The sequence below is a fragment of the Vanacampus margaritifer genome, chromosome 8 (assembly GCF_051991255.1).
Source record: "Vanacampus margaritifer isolate UIUO_Vmar chromosome 8, RoL_Vmar_1.0, whole genome shotgun sequence".
Taxonomy (NCBI): Eukaryota; Metazoa; Chordata; class Actinopteri; order Syngnathiformes; family Syngnathidae; genus Vanacampus; species Vanacampus margaritifer.
In genome coordinates this window covers 15,208,598-15,235,273 of record NC_135439.1, presented here as the reverse complement: position 1 = coordinate 15,235,273, position 26,676 = coordinate 15,208,598, and the positions used below count along the sequence as shown (strand labels likewise).

The 26,676-nt window shown below is 38.7% G+C and overlaps 1 protein-coding gene across 2 annotated transcripts in view; it reads left to right on the top strand.

Annotated features, from left to right (window-relative positions):
• The first annotated feature begins 2,102 nt into the window (after positions 1-2,102).
• cpne5b (copine Vb) overlaps positions 2,103-26,676 on the top strand; it is a 94,911-nt gene continuing 70,337 nt past the window's right edge. The window contains exons 1-3 of one of the 2 annotated variants that reach the window (XM_077573729.1): positions 2,103-2,603; positions 25,798-25,838; positions 26,133-26,179. In XM_077573729.1, the coding sequence (XP_077429855.1) occupies positions 2,485-2,603; positions 25,798-25,838; positions 26,133-26,179 (207 nt within the window). In that variant the 5' untranslated portion in view covers positions 2,103-2,484. The remainder of the gene's footprint in view (positions 2,604-25,797; positions 25,839-26,132; positions 26,180-26,676) is intronic. The other variant, XM_077573730.1, reaches the window with a different exon arrangement.

Here is a 26,676-nt window from a genome sequence, read left to right as displayed (position 1 = left end):
GTTTTTAGGAGTGCACAATTACCTTGTTTGGCCTTTTTTGTTCTTGTTAAATGAATTACTTTTTTGCTTGCTTTCCGGCATTTGGGTCCACATCCACATGAAACCTTTTTAACAAGCACATAAGTTATTATTTTTAATGGGTATTGTGACATTAAGTTAAATATGACAGTTTTGACAATATTTTTTGCTTAGCTGTTTTTTCGATTTATCTTGGGGGAAAATGCGCAAGAACTGAAAAAATATACAGACGCTCCCCAACTTACGAACGAGTTACGTTCCGAGCGATCGTTCGTAAGGTGAATTTGTTCGTAAGTTGCTTCAGTGCTATATTTTGTATTATAATTTATGTTTAAAGAGAATACGTACAGTACTGTACTACGTATGTTAGAGAGAGGGAGCGAGAGACACACACAGTATGTACATGTACGTAATAAGATAAATAAAATGAAGTTTAACTTACTTTTGGAAGATGTACTCGATGCTTAAGGAGATGATGGAGGAGGAGGAAGAGGAGGATTTTATATCATGAGAGGTTCTTCGTCGTCGCTGGAATGGGCTTCAAAAGTTACTTCCTCCTCCGTAACTTCAATGTAGGAAGAAGTTGAGGGTCGCGGAGAAGAAGATGAGGGTTGATGAGTATCTTCCTTGGAGGATTTACTAGAAACTGGCCGAAAGAAGCGATCTAACTACGATTGCACAGTTTTCTTCTTTTTTCATCATAAATGATGCGGTAGCACTGTATGGCATCATTCAATTGATTTGCAACCTTTGTGCAACGTTCAATATTTGGATCTTGCTGCTCGAAGAGTGCGATGGCTTTATCTATGAGCGACAGGCGTTTCTTCTTCTTCCTCCTCCTCGACACGTTGCTGAGCCTCCAATGCTGGGTGAGCTCTCACAGCGCCAAGCGTCGGTATTAGCGGCGGAAAGAAGCACTACAGTACTCGGAAAAAGGTGCGCAATAAAAAATCTAACTTACAGCATCTCTTTCCGAACATTTTTTGACATGCGCGCATGCGCGCAAACACGTTCGTATGTGCCGTTGTTCGTAACTCGAATGTTCGTAAGTAGGGGAGCGTCTGTACCTTGATATATTTCATGGTTATAGCAATATTTACAACACATAGGTATGTCCATGTTGAGTACAAAAAGACGTAACGTGTATGTACACTCACTTGCCGGACAATAGTTCAAACAGATAATGACAATGAGAAGGACACAAAGAAAAATAATGCCATAACTTTATGGTTTCAAATTGATATGTGTTTTGTGTTTTTTATTTTGGAAATGTATCTTGATGTTCATTTTTTAATCTAATACGTTTAATCATTTGTTCGCAGCTTTGAAGCACTACCAATTTGACTTTGGTGCGGTACAAATAAACTTCTCCTGTCTTACTGATCGGCGGTAGTTAGCACATCCACTTCATAATTTTGAGGTTGGGGGTTCGAACTCAAGCTCCAACCTTCCTGCATGGAGTTTGCATGTTATCACTTTGGGTTTTCTCCGGGTAGTCCAGTTTCCTCCCACATTCCAAAAACATGCATTAGGTCAATTAGAATTGTCCTAGGTGTGAACATGGGTGTCTGTGTGCGCCCTCCGATTGGCTGGCTTCGCCACTTACACAAGTCACCTGGGATAGGTTGCAGCTCAAGTGACATTAAGCAGTGGATGGTGGAAGCATCCTCAGAAGTCTCATTCGATTGTGTAAGTGTATGCAATGAAGTAGTACAGTATTTATCATATTGCCCAGCGTTTTTGAGGGCAGCTTCCCTACCCCCCAAATACATTGCATTTATCTATCATATAAAGACAATAAAATACTGTTAAACTAATATAACCTAATTTTAACAGAAATGCAATACTTATGCAACAAAGGCAAACAAAATACACACCAAGCCGTTTGGCTCGTCAATCTAAGATATATCCATTATTTTAACAGCTGCAGACACTGGGGAATGCCTTTTAAAACGCTTTTAAAGCCTAGTTGACAAACAGTTTTTTGATAACGTCAACTCGTCAAAAAAGTCCGCGCATAACCGAGCTACTATAGCGCGCGTACTCGCAGCAGCATCAGCAGTGGGCTTTGCATGGGCAGGATCGCCAACACTTGAGTGTGATTCATTCAGGGAGGAGGACGATACGTTCGAGTGCATCTGCTGCGTTTCCTCTCCACATGCTCCACTGTGCACACGGAGCAGCAGAAGAACAGTCACCATCTCAGCGCACAACCACTCTGCAAAACTTCCCCGGCTGTATGGACACATAACCAACTGCTCGTCCCTCTTCGCGGTGTGTCCACCAGCACATTTCCTCACCTTCATCTCCTGACTCAACGTCTCTGAAGTGGCTGCCTCACCGGGTCGGACCGGAGGCCACCCGGTCTCTGATCTGGTCTCCGGAGTCGGTGGAGACTCGACGCGCTCCATCGGGGCCAGGCTGTGCGCCTCCCGGATCAGACCGGAGCCACCGCGCGCCCTCGAGATGGACGTGATGGAGAGGGAGGTCATAGACAAGCTGGAGGACATGTCATCCGTGTGCGACTTCGACCCCATCACCGGCAACATCCCCGCCACCAAGGTGGAAGTCACCGTCTCCTGCAGGTGAGTCTCGCCGCTGGTGGGGAACGCGAAGTCGGGGGGAAAGTTGCGGGAGAGGTGCCGCACCCACGCTCAGACTTTTTGCCTTCAATTCTTTTCAAGGCACATAAAACCTATTTGCTTGAAAACGTTTGGCGTTTAAAGTAGATGCATTTGACAGGTTCTTACGGTACAAGAATGTAAATGAAGATGCGATCATTTAAAATCAACTTAAATCTGCATGTGTTGTGACTGATTGTTTGCACAGTGTTTTCACCTGATATATATTCATTATCATACAGCCTTGCAGTTTTCATTCAGGCAAACTGTTAAATGTGAAGCCAGAAATTACATCTGTCAAACACAACACGTGTTCAGTTAGAATGAATGTTGCGTTCAATATTCAAAAGGTTTAGAAACTCAAGGCTCTCAGCGCCCTCTCAGGCTTCCATGCACAGCACCCTCACTTGCATCCTTTCATGGTGGGTTTTTAGGTTGTTCAAGCGAGCCAGTTTGAGCTCTGTGTGCATTATTGATGTACTGTCTGACTTACAGAGAACTCTGTGCCACATCCCTCAGCAAAGAGTGATTTAAAAAAATAAAAAATAAATAAAGAGGCTGGGAATTTCATTTTAATGAGTGGACAAAGGTAGGCTGTAGTCTTGCACTGAGAAAAAAAGAAGTGGAGGGATTTTATTTTTTATTTTGGATGTATCATATGATATGATTCATATCTGACTGCAGAATTAAGAAGCATCCAAGTACATTATGAGTGCCGTTTCTTTTAAGATTAATATATATATATATTTTTTTTTTATCGCAGCCCTGATTGTGAGATGGAACAAAAAGGTGATGTATCAGAAAAGCGCATTTGCTGCTGGAATCCCACTTTTGGTGATAAATAAGTCAATAAACGTTCATGGCAATTGAAACATACTGTCACGTATTGGGTGTGTGTTGGAGTGTTGTGGGGGAGTGCAGACAAAACAAAGGTACGTGGTAGCAGGATCAATAATGCTGAATTGACAAATTTCCAAAACAAGATACAAAAGTAACTCATGGGAAAGACCAGACTGCCACCATGGAGATTGGAGGGGCTGTGCGGGCACTAAGATAAAATGCTGGTTATGGTACAAGATGATTAAACCGGTGACTTGGGGATGGGTTCAACGTGACTTATGCTGCATTCAAGGTCAGAAATCGGAATTATCCCAGTTGGATTTTCCCAGTTCCAACTTGAAAGCGTTTGAGAAAGTAAGCAACCAAAATGGCGGATAATAATACATTTTTTTTGTTTGGGTCCTCGAACCACATTTTGACCTCCCGCAAACTTGTCTTTTCGCAATTGATCAAATAGAAGAGGAACAAATGACAAATGAGGTAAATATTATGTATTTATTTATCTTATTTCGTAAACATTCCAGGCACTTCAGTAGTACACCGCATCATTTCATGCAGGGACAAATAGTGGCATACTCTCACGAACATTCTGTTACGTGAAGTTATGTCGAATATTTATGAATGAAGAAAGCTATCCAGTCTTATACTCGAGTAAATTGTGTTTTACCATTCACGGTCTGTGTTTCGGTAGGTAGAGGTCGCCATTGTAAATCGACGTCACATTGAAGTCGGTTGGCGAAGTCGGGATCCTTTTTTTCCCCGACTTCGCAAGTAGGATTTCCCAGTTCAAGAGGGCGTTCCCGTACTCACTTGAAGTTGGAAAAATCCAACTTTCCTCGAATGCAGCATTAGATACAGGCATGGTATGACAAGGATCCAGACGTTGAAGGAATTTTGGTTGGATTGTAAACTTCTTCTAATGACGATTTTTTTTCCTTTTTAGCTTAAAATGGCTTACCTTAACTAGTAGAGTAGAGTCTTGGTTGGTTATTGCGCCTTTTGGTGCAATAAATAATCATGATGATGAGAAAACTGGGGCAGAACAACGTGACAAGAAAGGTGCAGTACGAGGAGAAGATGAGTCAGGGTCAGCAGAATGACAATGACCTTTACCTGGACACCTTTGTTGGCCACCATACGGTGGTCCAATATAAATACCCGAACAGGTAACCAAGTAAAAGGTCAGAGGGAAACAAATTTAGTTGGCTCAGTATTTGGAATATGTACGCAAAACTGACAAGGAGTCGATATAATAAACAACTGAAATATCCGGTAAAATCCAAATCAGACTGAAAATGAAATGAATATGTGCGTAGGTCGAGTTCTGAAAAGTCAACTAAAACATGCATCCTGGCACTTAGTTGTTTTTTTTTCTAGTCATGGGTGGCCTTGCCCTACCTGCCCATTCTTGACATGGCGCCTTGAATCGCAGCTGAATAAAAGTGCTGTTGCTGTGCGCCATTCAGAGTCATCTAAAAGCTTTTGTGCGAATGTTGTGTGAGTCACGATTGTGAAGAAAGGAGGCTTCCTGCGCATTTGTGTCATGTTCTCTGGAAGCTCTGCAAGCATGATGATAGCTGTTCCCTCTTTTGGTTAATACCCCCTATTACAAATTACAACCCCTGCTTTTGACAACACATTATTATCAGGACCAGTGATGGAGAAAGTGGGTGGACAGGGGATAAGTAAAATCAACCGAGATAATAGTAGGAATTTGTTGATCTTCAAGCCAGGGAGGATGCGCAGGATGTGGTATTCATGTGGTGGATTATATTCTTATTAAATTAAATGATGCTTTTATTTTAACAGTGCTAATAGTCCTTTACATCAAACCTCAGTCGGCTCACAAATACACATTTATAAATGTAGCATCACAAGTAAAACAAAGAAAATATTCCAAATTTTTATTTCAAGGTAAGATGACAACATTTTGAATATTTTCTTGATACTCTTTATATTTAATATTAGTCTCATACATGTCCCTGTCCTGGCTACTCAGTACGATATTGAAGTATGTATTCACTCTCAGAAAAAAAAGTTGTGTATCACTTTGTGTATCACTTTTCAAAAAGGAAGACTCATATGGCGTTACACAATTATAGATACATAATTTATTGTTTCAAATTTTATAGAGTAAAAATGTTTTTCTCTTTATTACCATTTTTTGATCACCACAATTTAGCTTACTTAGCCTCTTGGGGGAGGGGCAAGCCTGTCAACTTAGTGGCAGTCACAAGCCTGGATGAATAAGAACCTGAATAAGAACCTGCGGCAAAGCGTCATCCAAAATGGTGAGCATGAATAGCGAAAAGCTGTGAGGAAGAACAAGTTGATTGCTTAAAGTAATCTTTAGCGCTATCTAGTGGTGAATTAATAATTCATTCAATTTAAAAACCCACTATTGATTTCAATAATATGCAAAACAATATGTTCTATCACATCAACGTACATAAAAAAAATAATAAAAATAATCGTAGGTCTAGTAATAGGCCTTTACTAGCTACTCCCGCTAGCTGCTCACGTTAGCCACTCCGGCCGATGGTCAGACTAACTCCTGCTAGCCGCTCTTGTTAGCTGCTCCGGCTAAATCTGCATCACTCGGTCTTTCTGCGTTTGCTCGCTGGGGTTCACACCGGCTGCCAAATCACAGTTGCTCATCGAGATGCTCGTTCGCTCACGCAAAATAACGTTGCAAGGCTTGCAAAGTAGCGTGCATGTTTTGGCTGCATTCTATGATAGTGACATCTAGTGGTCACTTATTTCACACTGTCACTTTAAATTTAGAAATGAATGATTATATTTCTGTCATTTCTTATGAGATCAATGGGAGAGTCTTGGAATGTATTACGCTGGTTAGCAATTTGAAATGTCATTTTTGTTGAGTTAGATATGTATTCTAATTAAAACTAAAATTGTAATGCTGATTCTAAAATTGCAGGTCAGTTTTTTTCTGAACAATATGCCCTCCAGATAAACAAAAATTCCACTGATTAACTGTAATAAGAAGAGCTAATTATGATTGGACTCCTCTTCAACTACGTGGCAACTTGCTTGTGCCGTCACAATTCAGACAGCAAGCTCTACTATAGTGGTAGTCAATACTAGCAATATCTGCAAACAAACTAGCTAACATAAAGCTAACATAGTAGGAATGAAGCGGATTAGTGTTGGCTTTTCTCTTAACCTGTAACCATGGGCATACCATTGTCACTTCTGTTTCATTTAAATGCGTCCCCCCCCCCCCCCCCACCCCAAAGCTTTTGTGTTTCATTTACATACATACATATTTATTCTTTAAGAAAAGGGGGATGCTATATAGCTAAAAAAAATGCAACATGATAGAGAAAAAGTGAATTCATCAGTCAGACCTAACTCAACAATAATTGCGTTCCCCAGTGTTATTTTTAAACTTCCACGGTAATTTGTGATGCCTACATATGTTTGAGCAAATCGTTAGTTCCAATGGAACAACTGTGCTTTGTTATCTCGTGGTTTGTTTGTCAACAAGCTTTGGATCAAAGTTCATAGTGAGTGAATGCAAAGTAGAGCCAATTAATCCATTACATGTAACGGATTGTCCTTTTCTTAAACGTGACAACTAATCACAACCAACCTCCTTGGGATGGTAAAGATTGATCATACAGTATAGCGGATAAATCTCACTAATTGGAGGATTGTGCTCGTCACGCGTTTTAATGATACAGTATACAGGTTCCTGTTCTCGAGCGCCATGTTTCCCCAAGAGGGGTGGGACGTGGAATTTCTCCACTTGTTTCTTTCACGCAAGCATCACATGGCTTTGATTAAATTCCTGTGCTAAATATCAGGATGGTCGACATTTGCATAGAGATTTGAGTTTATGAGAAGTCTGGTTTCCGCCTCGGATAGGTGCTTTTATGAATCTGGGACAGATATGAAAGCATTGCACTCGGTGTAGAAAAGCCCTGGGGAGATCCACAGCCGAGGCTTATCATCACTCTCATCCCCCTCACTCGCTTTCACGCCACATCTCTTTAGGTTAGAGCACTTCTGATGGGAATATTTCCTGCATCATAAAGAGATCCGTGGTTCTAATTAACCATACAGAAAAGCTATCTACATCTGCGGTAGACCTGTATAAGTTGATGGAATCCGATAGAAAACGCCTTTCAGTTTCTTGAGGGGAATTTTCAATTGTGACTAGAAAAGCATAGCAATTTTTTTTAATTTGATTTACTAATGTATGAGTGCACTTTTATATGCTATGAGGTTTGTTTAAAATGTCATTTAACTCATTAAATCTATAAGAGTGAGTCAAACTTCAATTTTTTTCCATATCTTGACATGGATATATAACATTTCCTTGCCACACATGTGTCAGTGTTATAGAGCTGGCGTGTGTGAAGTAGAAAGAAAATCTTCACACCTGCTACACTGAAGCCAGTGGAGCCTCCATTTTCTTCACTGGGGGGCTTCACACAAACTTCAATGGTTGCACCTCCAACTTATGTATGTATGTCCTCTCATTTTTATGATCAGAGAATTCATCAGTTGTACTCTCCCTACACTACTATCCTGCAGCAAGACTGTATAAGGGCAATATAAAGCTTCCTTATTAAATATGAATGCAGGTTTTCTTCTTGTTCTGTTCCCCCTTGATTTTGCCCACAAGACACACACTGTACAGTGTAATCCTTTATAGAGCGAGGAATGACATTTGTTAGTTGAATAAAAACAGCACACATTTGCAAGAAGGCAGGAGAACCATGTGAGTTATCAGAGCCAAACAGCAAAAAAGAAAGAAAGTAGTAATCATAATGTCAGTATCAGCTCAGTTTTCTCACAAATTTAACTAGTGTGAAATTTGGGCCAATTTAGTTGAACACAACGGGTTCTATTTCCGCAGTCAGGCGGACGTGCGCTCGGTGTAAAAACTGCCGCAATGTTATTTTTGGGTCTGGGATAAATCTGGCTTACAGAGTTTGGGAATTTTGTAGGCATGCTGAGTCTTCCTCTGTATTTTATTTTACATGTCCTCAGTGCACCTGAGACTAGACTAGACCTTAGACCAGCTAAAACAGGTCTAAGTTGTGGCACAAGTGGTATAATGCAAATTTGGTGGATTGGATCATCGTATTTCATTCAAATGTGACAGAAATAAATTAATTTAATGCAATTTTTGGAGGTGGGGAGGCGGCAGACCCAAATGGTCAGGTTGGAAGGCACTCTAATTCTCTTCATAATGGTGATCTGTTGTAGCCTGGGCCAAATTGACCTCATTTGCAAGTGGAGGTCTGCTTGCAGTTCCTTATAGTGTAAATGTACTTTTTGCGCTTTGATCTTCTGCATGGACACCACCGCGCACCTCTTCTGTTTTGAATTTAAAGGGAATGAATAGAGATACTTTCCTTGGCCATGAAATAAGTCGACTGTGTTCGTTCCCACAACAGCAAAAATGCCCCTCTCTAACCGCACCCGTCTACGAAAACACCAAAAAGAAAGAAAACTCCACCCATGCTGCACTCTGCGCTACACTTGCACTGGGCACCAATATATTGCCCAAAGTCTCTACTGTAAATGTACTGTACATTTTCTCACTGAACGCTTAAGGAAAACTTGGTGACCAAAACTGACAACTGCTGCTGAGCAGCCTAACATCGAAGGGAACATAAACTAAATGTCCCCATAAAACTTTTCCTTTGTCTTTCTTGTTCGCTTCGCAACAGCCTCGTTTCAACCCTAACTATTATGATAATAGAGAGATGCTTATTCTTATGTTGAGTTATCCATAATCCCCCTCCCGGGTCTGTCGGTAACATTGTTCAGCTGTCAGCGTTTTCACGCTTCAACATTAATCTGCTCTGCGAAGGAATTGTCTGATATCTATCAAATCTTTTGAATTAAGCCTACAAGATGTCTTACTGCACATAAACACAAGAGAGGCTGTTCCAGCAATGGGAAGTAGGTGATGTTTAAGAAGAGGAGGTGTGAATTGATGGCGGTGATATAAAGAGAGGTTGAAGATGTTTTGATCAATTGCTCTTTCTCTGACGAACACCAGCCAAGAAAAATACAAACTCAAAATATAGTTTACCAAGCAGCACTAAATAAAGTGTTGACGTCGGGCCGAAAACTCCTAAGTCACAATTTGGTAAAATTTCTCTGTCTCTCTCTCTCTCTTTCTCTGTCTCTCTTTCTCTCTCTCTCTCTCTCTGTCTCTCTCTTTGTCCCTCTCTCGCTCTGTCTCTCTATTTCTGTCTCTCTCTCTCTATATATATATACTGTATATAAATATATATATATATACTGTATATAAATATGGGTCATTGACGGATACGGATTTTACCAGACCCAACACAGTTAATTTATTCTAAAAACACATTATATATTTAATCTTTATTATTATTTACTATTAACTACAATTTATGGCATCTATAATTTAGGACATACATTTATGATGGAAAGCTTTCTACAATGGTCAAGTTTTTTTTTGTGCCAGTCCAGCCCTGGTCGCAACACATACGATTTTTTAAATTAAATCAATGTTATGAGGCTAAAAGTTAGCCATCTAAACAAAACAAGCTAGCTAGGCACACAAGTACAACTATAATGAAAATATACATTTGTTGGAACAATATTATTATTAATTATTTAATATATATATTTCAAGTCATACCACATGATGTCCTAATATAACCACTACACACCAGTTGCTAAAGGTAACTTTTTATTTTGTTTTATTTTACATGTCTTGTGGATGATACAAACTCTTGTCTTTAAATGTATTTCAAAATAAAAGTCCCACTTTGTTTTTTTGTTTTTTGATTGTACCAAATGATAATTCATAAACAAACATATCCGTCAATGACCCATAATGCTCCAATGTGCAGCTCACAGACAATATTAACCCTCTAAAGCCTGAACTATGAAATACATGAGAGATAATTCTGATTATTTGTAAATAGTTATTTGTCTTTTTGAACAAACTTTTTTTTAAATCTTCTTACCCATATCACTTTTCATTTGTGTCATATTTGATACATCCGGTCACAATGCTTTGAATTCATACATTTACAACTATCAAAAATATTATAATAAACAGACATATCAGACATATTAGTATTTCCAAAAATCAGAAAGAACATTTCCCACTATTATTAAGTATAGGTGTCTCTCCTTTTTCAATTGGGGCGATCTCGCCCCCCCCAAAAAAAGCCATCAGATGGGTGATACTGCCCTCTAATGGATTATCCGTGCTATGTCGGATCATATACGTCAGGGTTATACTGAGGAAAAAAAATATTATACTTATAAAATAGAGGGCTCAGAATGTCTTCTATTTAATATGATGCGTTTGGCTTTATAGGGTTAAATACAATATTGTTATTTAAATGAATACTTATTTCGTATGTTGAGACAAGTAAAATGATGAAATGTTGCATATGTTATGCAGTAACAGAATTAGAGACACATTAGTACTATACCAACATATAAAACAACATTAAAATGTGCGGCCTATCAACCTTCTCAGAAAGACAATTAGCTGTTTGAATCTATTGAGTTAAGTCAGGAGCATCAGCCCTCCACCTCACACTTTAATGATCGTTTAGAAGCTCTGGGCTAGTGAGAAGTGACACGTCTTAACCCTCAATACAGTCTAAAAATAGTTGGATCAAAAGTAACCCAATTATGGATAGAAAATGGACCGATCCACTTTATGGGTCATTTTGACCCAACTATCTGGGCTGTTTTATACAAAATGGCCCAATTTTTTGACCCAAGTAAAGGATCTGACCAATATTTAAGAGTTGTTTTACGCCGAAAGCTATTTCATGACTCAAAGTTGGGTCAAATCGACTCAAGTAGAGGATCGGTCCATTTTTGACCCATAGTTGGGTTGTTTTTGACCCAACTTTTTTTAGAGTGTATGATACGATAAAATTGCAGGAGGGGTAGAGGAGCGATTTTTTTTTGAAAATTAATATGAACATAAATGCATAACACCTCGTCTTACTTCTTCTCTAATTAATTCACCTTAATTGATTTTAACGGTGTCTGCCCACATGCAGCTTACATGCTGCCATTGTTTTATGAAGTCATGGTTATTTTCTACCCAATTATGTCAAACTCGCGTGGACATCTTGTGTCCATGTGGAGGGTGTCAAACATACTGGGCATTTTTTTTTCATTACATTATACTGTAATCACTAGAGACAAGTTAAGTTGAATGATTGATATGATATGACAACTCCTTTAATTTTGACACCGCTTGCAATAGAGTGAAGACACCGCAAATGTCATCTAGCATCTCGTAGTAAGCGATGCATGACTGGCTTGGATCGCATGCGTTTCGGTGCCTATTCTGAGCCCGTGCTGCTATTTCAGCTTTGGCTGTGTGCCCCTCTCTGCAGAATGGGATGATTGGGAAAGATGGTCCCGTGTGGGACAGCAAAGCTGGATATGTGTGAAAAAATGTGTGGGTGAGATGAGCGTATTTGATTATAGAGCTGCTGACACCCTGAGGGGAAATGGATAATGGATGAGTGGAAAAAAAAAAGTGCGTTTATGTGTGTTGGTGTATTGCCTCCTCTACTCATTATATTCATAAGGATGTCATTTTAAGTGTTATTGTTGAATTCAATGAAACCGCTGTAAATAAAGCTGTAAATACATTTCCCTCTCTGATGTGGGGAAATTCCAAGCACATTTGAATTTTTTTCCATTCAGAATTTGTAGATTTGCTCGTGATTTCACCATCTTTGCACTCTATGGTGTGACATTTGTGTTTTGGACACATTTACAGTTCTCTGAGGAAGGATTCCACAGACAGTAATCATCTCGTGCCCTTTTTTCACCACCATGAGATTGAAAAGCACCATGTGAGATCGACACTTATGCTTCATAAAAAAAGCACGTTTTCATTCCAAATTTATATGAGTGTGGGTGCATATGGCAGTCAACAGAAACAGGTCACTTAGATTGGATATAGAAGAACAGTTTCAGATAATAGAAGACTACAGCAGTTACCATGGAAATATGCAAACTATATTAAACTATAACATATGGCGATTCATCAGTTTAAGAATATCTACTGCTACATCCATTACAAACTCTTTCCCAGTACATCAACTTATTTAGTGCTCTTACAGTCATCATATACTCATACTACAAAATATAAGCACATTTTCTAATTTGCTATTCATTTGTACTGAAATTCCTTCTCAAGGGTGATTGTTTTGCTTCACATCTACTACTATGATTCAATGCATTTTGCTTCAGGGTGTTACAAATTGGACTAGTGAAGCATTTTTCTTCTTTTGGCCTCAGATTACACAATATCAAAGATTCTTGATGTATTTTACTGATCGTTTCTAGTTGCACTTTTTGAAATGACCCACTTTGGAAAAGTTGTTTTCGCTTAGTAAGAAAAATCGTTTTTATTCATTATCCTTTTAATCTCACAATCAAATAAAGTAGCCCGTTCTCACAAGCAATTTTATAAGGACTCCACGGCAAAGTTAATACACTGTAAATTATGTTCATTCCATTTTTAGTAGTTCTTTCTCACAATTTTATTCATGTATATATTATATCCATTGTCATTGATAGAATAAATACAACAGGTATACAACAAAACTGGGGAAAACTGGTAGATGGGCTTGGAGCACCAGCCTTTTCATTCATTGTGCCACAGAGACATATAGCTACTGCCCAATCAGAGTTCACCTGTTGTCTGGGTCTGGTCATGTGACCCAAGCTGAGCTGATAGTGATGTCATTTTCAGTCGCAGCAATTGGCAAAATGGCTGCCCCCTGAGCTGGATAAAAATGGGTGGATTTTGCTGCCTAATTCTTATTCCACAAACACAATATTAATGTGAATACTGTGTTACTGTTTACACGAGTGGAGGAATATCTTACTGAAAATATTTTTGGGGACTTTCCCTTTAAGGGCGTGGCTTAGTAGGTGTTATCAGGGACATGGCTGCTGTTTGGACCATTTAATAAATAATTAAAGGTTCATTAGTACGGAAGCGTATTACATTCACTTGAAAAAAAAAGTCCTGTTTTTCTGACTAATTTTTTGGGGGAGCTTTGTTTTTTTCTGTTTTATTGAATATTTTTTCCCCTGTGTTTTGGAGTGTTTTTTTTCTGTTTAAAAAAATATATATTTTGCTCTCTTTTTCTGATTTTTTTTCTGTTTTTCTGAGTAATTTTTCCGTTTTATAAAATAATTATTTTTTTAATATCTTTTTTCTGTTTTTCAGAATATTTTTTTAAAGGGGTTTTCCCTCATAGATTAGAGAACAAACTACAATACAGTATACACATTCATTCCTTTATTGAGAGCCAGTAAGTAAACATGACCATCTTATTGCAATTGGAAGTATGCGGGAAAGTGTCCGCTTCCGCTATTTGCAAGTCTGCAACAAGTCACTTGGAGTTCAGTGGTAAAAAACAAACAAAAAAAACAGAACACCAGCTCAGATATTTTGAATAATTGTTCCCTGTTTTTCTGAATATTTTTTTCCATCCTGTTTTTCGGAATCATTTTTGATAGAAAAACAATATTCAGTAAAACAAAACAAAATTTTTTGGAAAAACTGAAAATTAAAAAAAAAAAAATCAGAAAAACGAAAAAACAAAGCTCCCCAAAAAAATTTGTCTGAAAAACAGCAGTTGTTTTTTTTCAAATGAATGCAATACGCTTCCGTACATTAGAGACTGTGGCTTTATTTATTTTTTGTTTCAATCCAGTGGTGATGCATCTGAAGCTCACTCAAACTCAAATTTTGACTTGCAACATAAAGGGGGGGGGGGGGGGGGAGACCAAGTTACAGCTCATAACTCAAAACAACTTAATTTTCAGTATTTTGTTATTGGCCAAGTCATTTTTAATTTACTGTATTTTTATTTTATTTTCTGTGCTTTTGCTATTGGGCTAATTATTTTATACGGTATGTAATATTACTTTGGCAGCTTCAAGTTATTACAGCATCCACTGCTGGTTTTCTTAATCAGACACGTACCAACAATTTGGCCTACTTGTGCATAGCATTACCACTGGTTGGTTATCGGTATCACCTATCAGCGATGCACAATTAGCCATTCTCCTAATTAAACAACATGCACATATGCCTGATGGCTGACCTCTGTTGTGTCGGCCAGCAGTGCAATTTTCCCCGTTGGGACTTACGGGATGGTCTTAAGCCTTCGCGCCAGTTAGCGAGCTCACTGTGGCTGTCTGCCACACTGACTTGGATTCTCCCCAGAGGAAGTTCTGGCCTGAATAATTCAACAGCTGGTGGGAGGAATGATCCTGCTTGGGTCTGCCATCGATTTGACACTCAAGTAATGCCAGCATTACAGTTCGACTCAGGTGTTCAACATTGAATTGCTGATTTCAATTAAATTTCTGTATAATTTTTTACATGATTTCGTGAAAATGAATGATGGATGATTATAACTCCATGTGTGTATGCTATGATTGCAAAACGAGGAAAATGTTATTGAAATGGGTTAAATAATGAAGAAGAGATGATATTGCAGCGATAAGTTTAGAGGCAGCAATGATGGCTGGCCCCTCCATGCTCATCCAGCATTGTAAACAGATTGCTCCTCTTTAAAACTTCCTTCTCAATTTGTGCTCCTTTTTTTGTTGTTCTCTTCCTTTTTCCTTACTTCGAATTATTGTGCCCACCCCAGTCAGCTCTGTCATCACGGTTACCATGCACACCATCCCTTTCATTTTGTCACACTGATATTACTTTTTCTGGGAGGTTGAGTGTGTACCACCTTCTTGTTATTATCCGTCATTGCTTAAATATCCTTGAGGGCAACGCGTTATTTATTTATTTATTTTTTTTTTTTTTAGCGGCAGGCTGTTATTGCTGAATGAAAACATCATTGCTCAATGAACTACTACCTTCACACATTCTTGGCCAAAATTGATTTGGAAAGGCTTGCAACTGGAAAACTAGGTCAAAAGTCTTCTCTCTATTTTCTATGGTGAACTTGAATGTATCATTTTATAGGGCACTCAATACTGCCATTTTTTCCTCTTGTATTATAATAATGCATCATTCACATTACAAATTTAAATGTTGTTATTATTTTTCTGTTCTAGAAAAAAAAAATCAGGATTCTACTGCCTCATAGGATGAGGCATGCAGTGTCCATTGTGAAGACACACTTAAATCTAGAAATATGATTGCCAGCTGATTGCTTAAACATGAACAGGAGGTCACTGAATTGGTGCAAATATAAACTTGGATGATGATTATTTAATTTAATATGGGATACTGTATGTTACAAGACAACACTCTGATCCAGTACTCCCTTGGAATCGAGACCGGTACTCAATTAAACCAGTTTTTGGTACTTTTGTACTCTCAACCCCCCCCACCCTTTATTTTTTTTTAAATGTTTTGTTAAATTGTATTTATTAATTTATTTGGGTGGTAGTAAATGTTCATCATTGTTTATTTAATAGTGTTTTTTAAATCAATTAACAATTACTTTTCAATATATCAAACTTGACAAATAAAAAATAAAATAATTAATAAACATAAGTTAATATTACAAAAAAAAGTGTGAATTAAAGTTCTGTGCAATGAACAACAGTAAAGATCTAAATAAATAATAATTGATGTTATCTTTGTTTCTTGATGAACTCGAAGTTTCAACCCACGTTGGACTCAAATATATGTATAGAAAATGACAGTTGGAAGAATATATGACATGAACAAAGAAAATAATTGGGTTAATGCTCGCTACATTTTGGCCACAATCTTTTGCTATTTTAAATATGGTCACCACTCACCAGCAGTATATCTAAATGACAATGTCTATATACCTTAATGATGTTGTGGCGGCCTTGGCTCAGGGTGTAGAGACGGTCGTTCAGTAACCAAAAGATCGGCTGTTCGATCCCCGCTCTCCCCAAAGTCATGTGTTGTTGTGGCCTTGACCCCAAGGCACTTCACACATATTGCCTTCAGTGCTACTCACACTGTTGTATGGAAGGTGCGAATATTTGGTGGTGGTTGGTGGGGCCGTAGGTGCACACTGGAAGCCACGCTTCCGTCAGCATGCAGCTGTGGCGACCGCCAGAGCCTGTCACACTTCAGAAACCGTATTTCACTCGTTTCCAAAACCCGGAAATGTATTTTAGCATGTGAAGTCCTGCATGAGTGGGTGACGTCAGTACGCTGGTGTACGTATATATAATGTTGCGTTCAAGTGCGCCATGGAAAATCGTCAACTCTTCCACTCCCGCACAGTCACAGCTTTGAAAGACGTGCTGTAGAACCGTAACACGGCAATATTTGATTTTACGTGAATCGGTGCTCAGAAGTACTGACCCAAATTGGTCCATACCACAAAAAGTATCGTCTTTCGTACCCATCCCTATTGGTGACCAAAATAAGTCTAGATTTTAGACTCACTAAAATCAGGTCTAACTTGAGGCATGGGAGGTGTAACGTGATTTTGGTGTATTTAGGCAGACAGATTCGGAGCTTAAGCTCTAAGTACTTAAACAATGACTGTGTTTTCATTTTGGATAATGCATGATGTGTTAGGCTTTGATCACATGTTGCAAGGTTTTCTTCATACTTTTCTAACCATTTATTTTCAAGTTAGCCGTGGTTTTGGTCCAAGTTAAGGTGAAAACTGTTTACCTGGGTTTTTATAACACTGCAGATGTGTGTGTATCTGCAGTGATTTTTGGCTTACATTTCCAATAGAAATGTGTCATAATATTGATAAAGCTGATACACTTTGATCACTGACTTAAATTTATTATTATTATTATTTTTTACATATAGTCAGTATTTGGGTTAATTAAGGTAAAAAATCCAGAAACATTTGGGATAACCTGTTTACATGCAGACAGAGTTACTCCCGTATACATATCCTAATCTGTATTACGTAGTATTATTAAGTTTTTGGCGCGTTTACATACACAAAACTCAAATATTGCCAATATTGGGGTTTTGAAAGAGTTCGTGACTGCCTATGAATGTAGTCACCGTAATCGTGATATGAAATGTTAATACCAGACCTCCCTGACCCCACGTACACGCAACTACAGTGTACACCCAAAGAGGTCAAGCTCATGCTTGAACCTTAGCGTAAAGAATGCCACTACTCCCACTACGGCATCAGAAAAACGCCTTCCCAGTGTGAACCTCTCACCCTCAATCTACACATACAATACTTAAGCTTCCTCGATGTGCATTGCTAAAGAATAAGGTGCTGGAGATATTAATAAATACTTGACATGGCAAAGTAAAATTGAGAGTGAACGCTGTAAAGCCCTCTTAAGGATCATTGAGAAAGAGCGGCATCCTATAAATTGGCTTCATTTATAATGTACTACATATTTTTAGTGCGTAGAAGAAGACTGCGTGAGTAGAACCTTAGAGTCTGTCACGATGAATTTATGCTCACTTTTAGTCTAGTCCCAAGTCCCCAAATCACATCGTTTCAAATTTGCATGCCTCTTCAAACAGAAGCACTGATCCCTTGATATTTATTATCTCCTCCTCAGTTTGCACTGGCTGAGCGGAGCAGTTAGAGTGGGAGAGGCAAGAGGAGCCTCCCGTTGGCTTAAAAGAAGCATCTGTCTAATTACCAGGCATGGTGGAAGAGTAGAGTTGCACTACATAAATAAAGTCTGTTAACTTAGTGACTGCATAACCGGGGCTTGGTTCTCCAGGATGAGCAAAAGAAGCTTTGTTATTCTTCCACAACAATTTCTGTTTTGACTCTCATTCCCAACCCACCCCCTTCGCTCTCGCGTTCTCTCTCACATCTATGCGCACTCTCTGTGCCACGTTTGTCTGTTCTTCTCCACTTGTGATTGATTTTCTGTTACATCGCTGCTCTCTTCACTCCGCAATATTATCTTGTATACAGACAATTGCTCGCGCATGTGGGGCATACTAACACGCACACACACACACACAGGCACACGTACGAATACTGCCTCGGCTGAATCTCAGATCTTTTTTAGGACCTCATTTACATCAGGGAAGTTTGTTTGAAGCCCCTGTAGCATTGCCAGTAGATTGCATAAAACCCAAATGCAAAACTGATGACATATTTGAAATGTGGAATGTCTTAGAATTAGTTAATATGACATTCCTTGTCTGTTGTCAGGACTTTTGAAGCTAGCTCATTATTTTTTTTCCCTTTATGTAACTAGAATTTAGACAATGATTTCTAGCTTTGACTTGGAAAAGTCTCGAATATCTCGATATGCAGTGCTTTGACCTAATTCGGCCTCTATTGCAGCTTATTTATAGTATTTGTAGTCATATAGTAATCATACCGTAGTAATAGTATTTAGAAAAAGTAATTTGTTTCATCTTAGATGGATTACTGAAATGCACGTCATTTTGGAGCCAGCCAGCCCTCCCTCAAGCGTCATTCCTAACTGTAGCTCGTAGTTGGGAGTACATCACTTCAATTCTGGCCTCGCTTCACTGGCTCCTTGTTCACTTTAGAGTTCAGCAAGATTCTTTTATATGTTTTTAAATCTTCAAATGGTCTCACCCGAGCGTATTTTTCTGAGATCATCCACCCCTACGCACCTGACACTACTGGCGGTAACCGAGGAACCAAAGTGGAGGCTCAGAGGAGATTTTTTTGGGAATGACCTCCCGCTAAATGTTAGGCAAGCCCCTTCTCTGTCCATTTTTAAAACTCGTCTTAAAACACACATTTTTGTTATGTGCCTTTTCGACTCAGCAGTTCAATTCTTATGCTCTCATTTTATTGTTTTGAATGTTTTTGTTTTTGTATTTAGGATTTTTACTCTATGCACAGCACTTTGTGTTTTTAAAGTTCTCTATAAATAAAGTTGAGGTGATTAAGTAGATAAGAGAAAAAGAAGTAATAAGTACTGGAGAGACCCCAGATGGCCTCATTGCAAGCAGGTTGTAATGGGCAAAAGTGAAAATAAATTCTTTGGTCTGCACTAATGTGCATTTAGGTAGTAATGGTTTGTTTTTTGGCTCATGCAACACCATTCTATAAAGTTTTTTTTTTCTAAGGCAAGTTTTTTTTTTCCTAATTAAATAACAACTCCGGAATCCAGAGGTACCTACCAGAGGAGAGGATATCAGTCAGCAATGCACATAAATAGCATGTGAACACAGCAGGGTAGTGGTTCACGTAGCTGACTTTTATGCACGTGTGTTGGATCAAATTTCCCGGGCATTACAAGTACTTTTATCTTCATTGTCCCATTCACAATCACCTGCTTGACTGGCAAGCAATTCAGGATTTTTTTTTTTTGTACAGCCTTTCGCCACAGTCAATTGGGATAGGCTCCAGCTTCCTGGTGATCAGGATACGTGGTAGAAAATGGATCAAGTGATGACTATGGAAAATGGCTGAATAGTACAGGAGCCTGATTTGCAAGACTTGACTTCTGTGCTTTTTGGAGATACCGGGAACCACCATCAATACTCTAATAAGGCGCTATTAGCTGTTTAGAAAAAAATGGTGTTTCACCAGAGTAGCAAAGCCAGTGCTTGTTCTTCTTCTTTGAGTTTCAGCATTGTAGATCCTCTCAAGAGTTTATTTGCCAGTTCAGCAAGGCCCACATTAAAACGATTGCCTAAAAATAGCATATTTTAATATGGATATTGGATATGTGTCACACTACCCCAACTATTTGTATACAAGTCATAAAATAATTCCCATTTGTAATTAAAGGTCCATATTAAAGTCTGTGGTTTAACTAGTCTCATCCAAGCCTGTGCACTTTGTTGAGCATTGTATTTGATAACATTTGGGAGAGTGAAAGGTTGCCTCAGAATTTAGGGCAGGACCATTGTTGATGTGGGGTTGGCGTGTTGCTAAGCATACACTACAGGGGCCACACTCGGCACAGGGTAATAAAAGAATCGCTTTGATGAGAATTCATTTCAGCAGATCTGCTTCTGAATAGATGAGCTACGCCTGCTTGCTGGGTGCTACTGTTTGAAGTTTTGGTTGATGTCATCTTTTGCGTTTGCCACCCGAGAGGCCTTTTCACCAACGGGTATTGATGTGTGTATACGGTGACTGCCTGACGCTGAATGTATACTTTGCCATTAGAAGAGTTTCTAAGGGGCTCCAGCCTCATTAACAGGACTCACTGACATGGGCACATGATGTCTTCTCCTGTGCATGCATGCATGTCATCTCAAAGCTGTGGGTGTCAATCAAGGAACAATTAGAACAGTTTTCTTTTTAATTAGTTAATCATAAAATCAGTGGGAGAGAATTGCTACTCTCAAAGTCCAATTTGAAAATGATTAAGGTTGATTAATATCCTTAATTAACAATTTAATATAATTTACAGAAATGTATTTTTTTAAATCTAATACCAAAAAGGAAGAAAAAAATGCAGTGAATAACATGCGCCCGTGCATAATACACCCGCTCCAAATCATCCTTAAAAAGCACCGACCCCCCCCCCCCCCCTGTACTTGTGTATATTATGGTCCCCCAAAACATAGCAATAAAGTGTAAATGCTTTTAATTTCAGGCTAAAAACTATGTTCTTTGCCCAATCCTATGATTTGGTTTTTCAACGTATTTTAAAAATCATGTTTTCAAAAATCTCGTTTTTGCATTGTGCAATATTTTTGTAATTTTACTAAGCTATTTTTTTATTATTTCTTTACTCTGCTTTTACATTTCTTTAACCCTGTTTGCAAAACATATTATGTAAACTAGTGATTCTTTTTTTTCTTAGTTTTTTTCTACGTCTATGTAGGCTACTGCCCAGCTAGGTATCGGTAAATATCCAAATAATGTGAAAAAATGTCATTTCTTATTAAGCCTCCTGTATAATACCCCTCTCGATTTGGGATTTTTATTTGGTTTTATCATATTTTATTTTATTTTTGTGTTTTGGGGTGGGGGGCAAAAAACCCGAGTGTTATTCATAGTATATATATATATTTTTTTTTTTTTACAGTAACCACTTATAGACATTGACATCACTAGATTCCATTTATACATTTCTGGTAATGTGATATATTACATTTGTTGAGGTTTCTAAGGCGCAGGACTTAAATGTTAGAATTTGCAGTAATTTTAGCTTGGTGTAAAGGAGGTTTCTTGCATTTTGAATTTGTTAAGTAAAGCAACAAATTCAAAGTTCAAAGCCAAACCACTGTTATAAAGCACCTTTCCTTCAAGCAAACAAGAGAGAACATACTTGCAGGATGTTTTGTTAGATTCGTGAATTGTCACATAAATCGCTCTGATGATAAAGTCAAGCTTCAAATCATAACATTCAATGATATGCGTTTGATGCCCAAGATACTCAGCGTGGTGTTCCTTTAAGGACAAGGACAATAAATGAATCAAATGTTATCAACTTTGCTTAAACAGTCGCAGGGGCGGACAAGACGTCGGGAATTTCGTGAGTTTACCGAACGACCGGTCTCCCTCCTAGCGATAAATAGTAAGGGAGTAGTAATAGCTGAATGTCGGCTGCAGGGACACGGTCGTCAACTTATGCGATTCGGCGCATGTCTGTCGTCCACATCCCATCCGAATGGCTGCATTAGAGCAGAGGAGACCAGAATATTCAATTTTTAAAAAAAGTATAAATAACACTTTTTGTATTTCCCCCTCCTACAGAGCATTAAAATACCATATTCAACTGCAAAATACATGTTTATATGATCTAAAAGCATTGAATTCTCTCACATCACATGATATCAAGATGCGAGCTCACTCTGGCAAATATTATATTAGCCTTTCCGTCAGACACATATTGGTGGGTAGTCTGACTCAGTAAAAATATCTTTGACATTTACCAGCTCACACTTACCTGACTTTTCCGAAATGGGGAAAAACAAAAAAAACAAAAACAACCTGTTCGCTTTGATAAAAGTACCGGAATTTCAGCGCTGATGTACAGATAGAAAATGCGACTGAATGAAAGGTCAAACTTCTAAATGCTCTCCATTGGGCCAGTATAATTTTTAGATTAAGCTCTATTTACTCCACCACATGTCTTTATTCATAGAAATATATTCCATGCATGTTGAGACCAAGTATATCATTGAGTTAAAAAAATAATAAAAAATGAAAAAGAAAGAAAAATAACAGCACATAAATGGAAGATGCATTAAATGATTTTTTTAACCAGACATTAAATTCTTTTAGAAAAAATCTTTGCATAATCACTTGATAATTCTAATTTCAAGCTCCATTGAGCCAAATAGACCACTTGTTAGCATATAGACACATTTCAAAGACCTTAAAAACAGGGCCGGCTTCTTTTGTAACATATGACAAATAATGGCTGGTAAGTGCAGCTTTATATTTTGTGGTAGCGTAAAGTGTAGCGCCGTGTTAACTAAATCATCACAATAAAAATATATATATTTTAAAAATAATATTATTCAGTGTGAGCTCACTATTATAACAGTATATCCATCCATTTTTTTATACTGCTTGTCCATTATTAGAAAAAGAAAGAAAAATAGGTGCCTGTTACAACAGTTTTCACTAGCTTTCCTCTTTATTTGTACTCTTCTTCTTCTTTTTTTTTTAATCTGTAGGAATTAGGGCTCTTTTTTTTTCAAATCTGCCGTGAGGTGTGGGGTAAATCTGCACAGGGGTGGGCTGGATTAAGTTTGGCTATTGTCGCATAACCATGTACGCCTGTGCAATGTGTTGCTCTTTAAAAAAGGGCATCGGCGCCATTGTGAGGATAAACACAGCCGACTTGCTCCACCGCCAATCGAAGCCTGCCGATAGTCCTTGACACGGTGGAAGAAGACACTGATCTGCTTTGAGTACTGCGGCAGGCTGAGGCACGCAAAGTACATCATTTATAAGAAACTGCAAGCGGACCCCATGGATGATATAAGTAAAGTTGGCTACAAGGGGGTCACGGATCTGAAAAGTGATGATGTTAAATGATTCAAGGGTTCCATGCACTCTGTTATCATACAGTATTTATTGAATGAAATACAGTGGTGTCCGCCACATACAGTATAACGGCGGCTGTGGCTCAGGGTGTAGAAACGGTCGTTCAGTAACCAGAAGGTGGGCTGTTCGACCCCTGCTCTCCACAAGTCATGTGTCGTTGTGTCCTTGGGCAAGGCACTTCACACGCATTGACTCCAGTGCTACTCACACTGGTGTATGGAAAGTGCGAATGTTTGCTGGTGGTCGGCGGGGCCGTAGGCGCACACTGGCAGCCACGCTTCCGTCAGCCTGCCCCGGGGCAGCTGTGGCGACTTAAGTAGCTTACCACCGGGGCTGGACTGGCCATCTGGCATATAGGGCAGATGCCCGGTGGGCCGGTCTCTTTTGGGGACGAAGTAGTGCTCTTCAATTATTATTTTCCTACATTTGACCCCTAGAGATTGTATTTGTATTGTATTGAAATGTATTTGATGGTTTATCTCGGGACCTAGGCTTAGGTGTAGGTAAAGGCGGCCCTGGAGGGTTTGGGGGTATATGTTATGGAGCAGAGAAAATATCAACCTTGATTGAGGCTGATGAAAGGACACAGCACACGATTACAGTAACTGAAAGGGCAAATGAAACAAGACAGGAAGTGAAAGTAGAAAGACAGAGAACAGCAGGCGACGGCATCTCGAGTGACCATGTCAGTGTGGCGAGCAAGCCAACGGGGGGAAAAAAAGCATGATGGGTAATCATGTAGGTAGGGTGCACACAGGCCTCGGGCAGGCATTACGAATAGGTCAGGCAAGTAAAACAGAAGTGTAGCTTAGACATAAAAGGGAGATGGACCATGGAGGTGTACACAGCTTTTATAGAGGAACTTTTGTTAGGTACATTGAAATCACAGAAATACTGAAACGCACAAAACTCCATCAAAGGAATACAGTTTGATTGAAATTATCAATACAGTACGGCTTTGTAGGAGGGTAGACATACTGCAGTTTGTCAAATTGGTTGAGAGAGAGGTTGCCGGAAAGATCAAAAACGAACTTCATTGTCCTGCTATTTTTCTTTCTGGTTAGTCATTCCTCTTCTTTCTATGCCTGATCAAGGTTTACTGTTCCAAGCTGCACCAAGCCAAGCCGAGCTGAAACGCATCGCTTGCTAGGAACTGGCTTCAGTACAGTTAGACAAGGGGAACTTTTAGGATTTGAGCTTCAAGGGTGCACAGCCCCCAGTGAGAATACTAATTATGCAGCCTCTGGTGAATGCTACATTAATAAAATAAGGATTTTAGGTATAATTCTTTGAAACCATATTAAAGAAGACAGTGAATCAATGGAAACATACTAAACTGTTTTGATAATAAATAAATAAATATTACAGATTATTCTTCACTTCAAATTTTGTTGACTGAATAAAAGTTAAACCTGGAGTTCCCATTCTATTATTTAAAACTCATTCTCGTAATGGAGCAATTTTCCAAACACTTTTTGACCACAAAGGCTACCGAATGACGTACATACTCGATTGTGGACCGGCAAAATGAATAACCACAAGTGAATGAGTCACACAAGTGTCAGAATATAGAAGAGCTAAAAACGTGAAAATAGATCACGCGGAAGCAATAACAATGCCTGTAGGTCCCAATAAATTGATCATCTTTTATCAAGATTGTCTGACTCACTGGCTCAAGCAAATCTTTCTGAGATGCTCAAGTGCACTCAGAGAGCGGAGCTCTTTGCCAAGGCATAAACATTGAGTGATTGCAGACCATTTGCAATCTTCGGAGCTCAGAGATAGTTACAATCACAGCCAGAATTTGTTCTGGATTGCAGGGAACAAAATATGATAATAAGAAAATTATACAGCTGGATCTAACCCTGAGCCTAATCAGGATCCATTCCAGATGAAGATCAGTATCACATAAATTCCAGTTTTCAGCCGCAATAATGTTTCCAGATGACTTCGGGCAAAAGGCAAGGCACACCCTGGTCCCGTTACCTTCATTTGCGCACAGCTCTCAACAAAGCAGGCTTAGTTAAATGTATTTAACGCAACAATTTTCACCATTTACTGTCTAAAAACCACACTTACAGAAATATTTCAAGCCATGTTCATTAGCCTAATAAAGCCTACTTATTTGAAATATATCATCCTCAGGTTTATTTAGTATTAATAACGTATAATTACTTTTTTTTTGTACATTTTTGGGATGTCTGCATTAATTTTCATCTAAAAAATGTAAAAAATGAAATGACAAATTTTCACATAGTAGTATATTTATCGTGTTATTCACACAAGACCGAAATCTTTATATGTGTGAGAGAAAATGATGACCATGATGTCATCCTATGAAATGTTCTTTTGTGTAAGTAACAGTCGTTTGTCTTTTTAATTCACAGAAATCTTCTGGATAAAGACACATTTTCCAAGTCAGATCCACGTGAGTGTTTAGTGTTCTACTCGTTGATCTTCTTGTGTATTTATTCTATTTTCTTCTTTGCAAAATCCATTTTCACACTGTGTTTTGGGAAATCATTGTTTCTCCCTGACTCCCATAACTGTTAGTTCACTGTACTGGAGCTAACCTCCAAAAACAAACGCATGCACGCACACAAATTGATTTATCATTTGGAGGCAGGCTTCTTCTGATTGATGACTGACTTTTTCCTCTCTCTGTCTTTCATCCTTCACAATCTTTTATCTCCCTCGCTGCTGATTTTGTCCCGCTTCACAGTGTGTGTCCTCTATACACAAGGTGTGGAAACCAAACAGTGGAGGGAGGTAAGTGGATTTTTCCACTATAAGTTTTTAAACTGCGAAATACACCGAAAACTCTTAAATTGAATGTCTCTGAGGCCGTGCAATGTAATTTTGAGTTAATATTTTCCTGTTAAGCCACAAATAATGCATGAAATCACCCGAGACGCCAGCTTAACTCACAAGAGCTCAATTTAGTCAGCAGTTCGCAACGTAAAAATGTGGCTTAAAACGTTGCCTGGACAGTTGATAAAGGTTTTATGATGGCAACAGTTTCACTTAGACTGTTGCCATTTCCTCTGGGAAAAACCTCAACCTTAGATTCTAATAATATAGAATTAGCTGTGCGTGAACATATTCATCTTTTCAGCACATTTCATACGCAAATGAAACACTCATACAGGTGCTTCCTTCAAAGGAGCAGCACTCAAATGCTGTTAAACATAATGAGGTCACAGTAAGCGTTCATAAAATGACACACGAAGGAGCGAATGGAGTCAAAAGTGAGACTTTCTCAACTA